This window comes from Bombina bombina, chromosome 7, assembly GCF_027579735.1.
Source record: "Bombina bombina isolate aBomBom1 chromosome 7, aBomBom1.pri, whole genome shotgun sequence".
In the NCBI taxonomy this organism is placed as follows: domain Eukaryota; kingdom Metazoa; phylum Chordata; class Amphibia; order Anura; family Bombinatoridae; genus Bombina; species Bombina bombina.
Window position 1 is genome coordinate 524,150,676 of NC_069505.1, and position 8,734 is coordinate 524,159,409.

The following is an 8,734-nucleotide window of genomic DNA, read 5'->3' on the forward strand; positions in this document are numbered from 1 at the left end:
GGCTGCCAACAAGTTAACACTTTTCTCTTTGTTGTTGAAAAAGGGATAATACTGATGGGTATGTTTCCAACTGAGAGTTAATAATGTGTGATTTATAAGATATTAATCCTCTCAGCATGCAGCTGGCAAGGAGTTAAAGGGACAGTCTACACCTTAGTCATCTTAAAGACTTACTTTAGATTAAGCTGCAAATAACCTCCTGCACCTTTTCTATATCATGCAGCAGGAACAGAAAAAAAGTTATTTTAAAATGAATATTGTTTCTGGCCACTTTAAAATGGCTGCCAAGCTCCACCCACTGATGATATCACGATTTGGCCTGCAAATGGCATCCAATCGCAAAAAGCTCACTAGATTCAACAGACTGTCAATGCTATTCAGCAGAGTGTTTAGATGCAGCCCAGATCATGATGTCATCAGTGGGCGGAGCTTGTCAGCCATTTTCAAAGTGGCCAGAAACAATATTAATTTTAAAATAACTTTTTTACTGTTCCTGTTGCATTATATAAAAAGGTGCAGCTTAATCTAAGGTAAGACTTTAAGATAACTAAGATGTAGACTGTCCCTTTAAACTCTGTATGTGGCCGACATGGGGTTAATACGCTGTCTGGGTGAGAAGTATAAATGAGATGGTGTTTATGGCAGCAGATATCTCTGTACCTAGAGCAGCATAAAATGTAAAAATGCCACTGGAGGGGAGAGATGAGAAAAACATCTCATTTTAAAAGAGTCTCAGTTTATTGGATATGTAATCAGAAAGATATAAAAGATATAAAAAATCTTTCCCTGACAAACATAACATTTGATTCAGATATTGTGGTTTTTAATTTGTCCAGGTGCTATTCAGTCAATTTCATGTTTCCGGGATGATTAAAAAAAAAAATGCAAGCATATGAACGTAAGAGCAAACTTAAATTAGTACTGGATTTAGAAAATAGATATTTATGCACACTATTTTTTTTTTTTTTTTACATATGCCACCAGTCTGATCTTGTAATAACATGCAAAAACATCTTCTTCTAATATAAAACATTTTGCATATTTTCTCCTTATTGGAGTTTCTAAAACAACTGTCGAAACGCGGATCTGAGTTAGCAATCAGGTCTGAAAATATTGGGTTTGGACACATAAACGTTAGCATTGGAACATATTGTCAGGAACAATAGTAAGTTACTGGCAATAATATTTCAACATATAAATGTAATATCCTGAAACTAAGTATTTAAAATACATAAACCACTATTTTCCACAACTTACCAGTGTTTTAAAATGGTACCCAGTTTGGTTGGCATTCTCTCACATCAAACCAGATAATTATTTTTTATAGAATATCCAAAACTAAATATTAAAAACATTGTAGTTTCTTAAATTGTTTAGACTAGCATAAGTCTCATGTATTGATTTTTTTGTGTGCAAAGTTTATGAGTTTGATTGTTTTTTTCAATTCTTCCAAAGAATTTGTTGTTTGAATGTTTCCAATTCTGTTTTATTTTTATTTATTTCTAAAAAAAGGAAACAGGAACCATGTACTATTTCAGATATGCAATTTCCTCCTTCCTAAGAAATGAATCTTTATCATGAATAACATAAGGAGTAAAAAAGTCACACATTTTCTCTTTTATAAGCAGTAGTTCTTCAAAACATTTTCTTCAATAAATAAAAACTTAGTTAAAAAAAATTAAACAGAATAAAATATTTTTTTCAGTTGATCGCATACTCTTTTTTTTTTTAGAACTGTAATTGGATTAATGTCTAATGATATTAATGAAATATATATATTTATTTTTATTTTTATAAAATAAATAAATAAAATCACTGTTTTTGTTTAATCAAACAAATGAGCTATTTATATTATATTATAGTTGATGATTTTTAAATAAAATTAAAATTCCATTGCAGATAAAATTGATTTCAGTGGTTTAATTGTAATTTATGGCATCATAGACTTTTTTTTCCAGTAGTGCAAATATAATCAAAAGTTTTTTTTGTTTTTTAAACTTTAAATGACTGATATATGCACAGACTTATAGTTAACCGTAAGTTCTATAAATAAATAATAATAAAATTGTTTAATATTTTTGGCAGTTTATTTACAGAGGAATTATATTCAAATAGCCAAAAACAAGGAAGTTGGGTTTGTAAATTCTTAATTGATATATTTGTTTTCTTGATGATAAACCTTCCTGATTATAGGTTATTTTTTAACAAAGATAATGAAATAAAGTCCCAAACAGAAAATGTTTTCTCATGAGAAGTTTTGCTCTTTTCTGTGACTGTGTGAAACAGATGCACATTTTGACACAATTTAATAAATGTTGAAATGCTACTTAAAGGGACACTCAATCAAAATTAAACTTTCATTATTCAGACAGAGCAAGCAATTTTAAACAACTTTCTAATTTACTTCCATTAACAAAATGTGCACAGTCTTTTTATATTTAAACTTTTTGAGTCACCAGCTCCTACTGAGCATGTGCAAGAATAAGTGTGTATGCATTTGTGAATGGCTGATTGCTGTCACATGGTACGTGTATGCATTTGTGATTGACTGATGGCTGTCACATGGTACAGGGGGAGTGGAAAAAGACATAACTTTTAAAATTGTCAGAAAAAAAATCTACTACTAATTTGAAGTTCAGACTAAGTGCTATTGCATTGTCTTGTTATCTTGCATTTGTTGATTATGCAAATCTACAATGTTGACTGTTCCTTTAATACGTTCTATCCTCTAAAAAGTGCATTTCTGCACATGACAAGGATATGGATGCTGAGATAATCAGAAGTGGCATACGTACATATCCACTAATTATTGGTAATGTCCTGCTAGGAATAGCATAAGGGCATGCCTGTTATTTGACTATAACTATGGGGTCAATTTATCAAGCTCCGTATGGAGCATGATGGCCGTGTTTCCGCAAGCCTTCAGGCTCGCTGGAAACAGAAGTTATGAAGCAGCGGTATAAAGATGCTGCTTCATAACCTGTCCGGCTGCTCTGAGGCGGCTGACAGAAATCAACCCGATCGAATACGATCGGGTTGATTGGCACCACCTGCTAGCGGCCGATTGGCCGCAAATCTGCAGGGGGCGGTATTGCACCAGCAGTTCACAAGAACTGCTGGTGCAATGATAAATGCTGACAATGTATACTGTCGGCATTTATCGATGTGCAGCGGACATGATACGCTACATCGTATCATGTCCGTCCGCACAATAATAAATTGACCCCTATGTGTTTAACTTTGATGATTTAAATAACTACCAACGAGCATTTGTTTAATAATAAGATGCTCTAATTTAAAAACTGTATTATTATACCTGAATGTCCCTTTATCGTTATAACTTTTAAGGCCATTAGGTCACTTGTCTCTTACATGGGTCTGACCCATGCATTTGACATTTGGTCCCATTGATCCAGCAAGGGACTTATCCATTAACCCATTAAGTATGTCACTGTCATTAGGTCACTTTGTTCCTACATGGGACTGACGCTTTAACCCATTAAACATGTCACTGTCATTAGGTGACTTTGTTCCTACATGGGACTGACGCTTTAACCCATTAAACATATCACTGTCATTAGGTCACTTTGTTACTACATGAGACTGACCCTTTAACCCATTAAACATGTCACTGTCATTAGGTCACTTTGTCCCTACATGAGACTGACCCTTTAACCCATTAAACATGTCACTGTCATTAGGTCACTTTGTCCCTACATGAAACTGACCCTCTAACCCATTAAACATGTCACTGTCATTAGGTCACTTTGTTCCTACATGAGACTGACCCTTTAACCCATTAAACATGTCACTGTCATTAGGTCACTTTGTTCCTACATGAGACTGACCCTTTAACCCATTAAACATGTCACTGTCATTAGGTCACTCTATTCCTACATGAGACTGACTCTTTAACCCATTAAACATGTCACTGTCATTAGGTCACTTTGCTCCTACATGGGACTGACTCTTTAACCCATTTAACATGTCACTGTCATTAGGTCACTTTATTCCTACATGAGACTGATTCTTTAACTCATTAAACATGTCACTGTTATTAGGTCACTTTGTTCCTACATGGTACTGACCCTTTAACCCATTAAACATGTCACTGTCATTAGGTCACTTTGCTCCTACATGGGACTGACTCTTTAACCCATTTAACATGTCACTGTCATTAGGTCACTTTATTCCTACATGAGACTGATTCTTTAACCCATTAAACATGTCACTGTTATTAGGTCACTTTGTTCCTACATGGCACTGACCCTTTAACCCATTAAACATGTCACTGTCATTAGGTCACCTTGTTCCTACATGAGACTGACCCTTTAACCCATTAAACATGTCACTGTCATTAGGTCACTTTGTTCTTACATGAGACTGATTCTTTACCCATTAAACATGTCACTGTCATTAGATCACTTTGTTCCTACATGAGACTGACCCTTTAACCCATTAAACATGTCACTGTCATTAGATCACTTTGTTCCTACATGAGACTGACCCTTCAACCCATAGAGGAACCTTGTTGCACTACTTTGGGGTTATTTCACATATTTTGTACTTTCCTGATATTTTACAAGCATGAATTAAATGTATCACTTACTGCCTTGAACTGTTGACTGTTTTCTTTTTGATGTTTTTAACCCATTAAACATGTCACTGTCATTAGGTCACTTTGTTCCTACATGGGACTGACCCTCTAACCCATTAAACGTGTTACTGTCATTAGTCACTTTATTCCTACATGGGACTGACCCTTTAACCCATTAAACGTGTCACTGTCATTAGTCACTTTATTCCTACATGAGACTGACCCTTTAACCCATTAAACATGTCACTGTCATTAGGTCACTTTATTCCTACATGGGACTGACCCTTTAACCCATTAAACATGTCACTTTCATTAGGTCACTTTATTCCTACATGGGACTGACCTTTTAACCCATTAAACGTGTCACTGTCATTAGTCACTTTATTCCTACATGGGACTGACCCTTTAACCCATTAAACATGTCACTGTCATTAGTCACTTTATTCCTACATGGGACTGACCCTCTAACCCATTAAACATGTCACTGTCATTAGGTCACTTTGTCCCTACATGGGACTGACCCTTTAACCCATTAAACATGTCACTGTCATTAGGTCACTTTGTTACTACATGGGACTGACCCTCTAACCCATTAAACGTGTCACTGTCATTAGTCACTTTATTCCTACATGGGACTGACCCTTTAACCCATTAAACGTGTCACTGTCATTAGTCACTTTATTCCTACATGGGACTGACCCTTTAACCCATTAAACATGTCACTGTCATTAGTCACTTTATTCCTACATGGGACTGACCCTCTAACCCATTAAACGTGTCACTGTCATTAGGTCACTTTGTTACTACATGGGACTGACCCTCTAACCCATTAAACATGTCACTGTCATTAGGTCACTTTGATCCTACATGGGACTGACCCTTTAACCCATTAAACATGTCACTGTCATTAGGTCACTTTGTTCCTACATGAGACTGACGCTTTAACCCATTAAACATGTCACTGTCATTAGGTCACTTTGTTCCTACATGAGACTGACCCTTTAACCCATTAAACATGTCACTGTCATTAGGTCACTTTGTTCCTACATGGGACTGACCCTCTCACCCATTAAACATGTCACTGTCATTAAGTCACTTTGTTCCTACATGAGACTGACCCATTAACCCATTAAACATGTCACTGTCATTAGGTCACTTTGTTCCTACATGGGACTGACCCTCTAACCCATTAAACATGTCACTGTCATTAGGTCACTTTGTTCCTACATGGGACTGACCCTCTAACCCATTAAACATGTCACTGTCATTAGGTCACTTTGCTCCTACATGAGACTAACTCTTTAACCCATTAAACATGTCACTGTCATTAGGTCACTTTGTTCCTACATGGGACTGACCCTCTAACCCATTAAACATGTCACTGTCATTAGGTCACTTTGTTCCTACATGGGACTGACCCTCTCACCCATTAAACATGTCACTGTCATTAGGTCACTTTGTTCCTACATGGGACTGACCGTCTAACCCATTAAACATGTCACTGTCTTTAGGTCACTTTGTTCCTACATGGGACTGACCCTCTCACCCATTAAACAGGTCACTGTTGTTAGGTCACTACGCTCCTACATGGGACTGACCCTCTAACCCATATAAACATGTCACTGTCATTAGGTCACTTTGTTCCTACATGGGACTGACCGTCTAACCCATTAAACATGTCACTGTCTTTAGGTCACTTTGTTCCTACATGGGACTGACCCTCTCACCCATTAAACAGGTCACTGTTATTAGGTCACTACGCTCCTACATGGGACTGACCCTCTAACCCATATAAACATGTCACTGTCATTAAGTCAATTTTCTGCTACAAGGGACATATCACTTTTTCCCTACATGGCACTGACCTGTCCAGCCCATATAAACATGTTATTATCATTGGGTCACCGATTTTCTTTTCTCTTATATCTCTCTGTTTGTTCCTGTTTTAGGGTTTTATTCTGGATCTTCTGGTTAAATTAAAGGGGCTTCAAAAACAGACGCTTCTGAAAAAGAACGGCCAGGATATTCACAACGAAGACCATATTCAGGAGCACGTGTGACTGTGTGTGACCGAAACTGTTTGAAATGAAAATTTGTCACCAACTTTAAAGAACTGACTGTATTACACTTGCAAACACTACACGAAAGAAAAATGAAGGAATGCTTTGCAGTGATGTCACATATGATGTCACCGCTACCTTGCGACAAGCACATTGCATTTAACAGTAAATATTGCTCTGCTGTAATGACATTTTTTATTCAGACCTTGTGCAACCTAACAAAGTTATTTCTTTTCTTTTCTTTTAATAAATCTTTATCTTCTGCAAATATTTCATCAGGTATTAAAGTACAGTGTAGAGTGGGGGGGGGGGGGGGTCAGACCCTGTATTATACAGTGTGGGGGAGATCAGACCCTGTATTGTACAGTATAGGGGAGATTAGATCCTGTATTGTACAGTATAGGGGAGATCAGACCCTGTATTGTACAGTATAGGGGAGATTAGATCCTGTATTGTACAGTATAGGGGAGATCAGACCCTGTATTGTACAGTGTGAGGGAGATCAGACCCTGTATTGTACAGCATAGGGGAGATCAGACCCTGTATTGTACAGTATAGGGGAGATTAGATCCTGTATTGTACAGTATGGAGGAGATCACCCCCTGTATTGTATAATTGTGGGGAGATCAAACCATGTATTGTGCAGTATAAATGTGATAAGACCCTGTATTGTACAATGAAGAGGAAATCAGATAAAGTATAAAGTGTAGGGGAGATTGTGTATTGTGTGTGAGATCAGACTCTGTATTGCAAGATGTGGTGGAGATCAGATCCTGTATCATACAGCGTAAGTCAGATCAGACCCTGTATTGTACAGTAAGGGGGAGATCAGACCCTGTATTGTACAGTAAGGGGGAGATCAGACCCTGTATTGTACAGTGAAGGGGCAATCAGAATGATCCTGTATTGTACAATGTAAGGGATATCAGACCCTGTAGTGCGGGAATATAGCAAAAGATAAAATATGTGTTTTTACAGATACAGCACAACGTTATTCATGTGTTCTCCATTAGTCCCCATTAGTCAATCAAATTAGAACTGTCAGATCTTTTTAGTTAAAATTACCATAAAGCACAAGACTTGTTTACATATTACTTCTAGCTGTGTTATATTTATATTGATGACCTGGAAAGACATATCGTGTGTCCTGGCGCCTTTGTAGCTTTAAATGCAAAACTGTGTGCGAATGTTACACAATATATATTAACAGCTGAGTTCTAATAAAATAACGTTTTTGTTACTAAGTATTATTTCATTTATCTGTTCTACACAACCAGCACTGTCTGAGTGTGTCCTGATAATATACAACGAGGGGACGTCCTACATTATTATAGACACAGCACTGTCTTAGCTTGCCCTGATAATGTACAGTCAAGGGTCACCCTATATTAGTTAAAGACACAGGACTGTGTGAGCCTGTCCTGATAATTTGCAGTCAAGCGTCGCTGTCTGGCCTGATAATGTACAGCCAGGGGGTCACCCTATTAAAGACACAGCACTGTCTGAGCCTGTCCTGATAATGTACAGTTTGAGGGGCATCTACATTAGTTAGTGACACAGCACTGTCTGAGCCTGTCCTGATTATCTATTAGATAGACACTAAGTATTACAAATGGCTTATAAAAAGCTCTCTGGTGTAGCCTATGACAGACCTTATTGTCACTAAAGTGTGTCCCTGTCACACACATCCCCAGTGTCAGTCAGACAGTCACATGCAGGGTGTCCGGAAGCAGAGACGCTTGGTACACAGAGAGGGAACACAAGGTGCGTCTGTGTCACTGACGACTCATTAATAAGAACCATTTGTTGTTTTTGTGAATGTTGGAAAACATCACATGCTGCAGCTTTGTGCTGCCAAACTCACAATTGTGTGACTGCAGAATGGTGCGACCCTACCCCCTCCTCAATAATATATAGACACACAGAAATAATACACATACTGACCACACACACTCATACATACTGATACAAACACACATACATACACTGATACATACACATACTGATACAAACACACATACATACACTGATACACACACCTACTGATACAAACACACACACATACACTGATACACAC

The 8,734-nt window shown here is 37.4% G+C and overlaps 1 protein-coding gene across 1 annotated transcript in view; it reads left to right on the forward strand.

The window, feature by feature from the left end:
- The window catches only part of LOC128666975 (protein phosphatase 1 regulatory subunit 14A), a 78,217-nt gene extending 70,316 nt beyond the window's left edge, over nt 1–7,901 (forward strand). Inside the window, exon 4 of the mRNA XM_053721816.1 lies at nt 6,547–7,901. Coding sequence (XP_053577791.1) covers nt 6,547–6,657 — 111 coding nt within the window. The 3' untranslated portion in view covers nt 6,658–7,901. The remainder of the gene's footprint in view (nt 1–6,546) is intronic.
- The last annotated feature ends 833 nt before the right edge of the window (nt 7,902–8,734 follow it).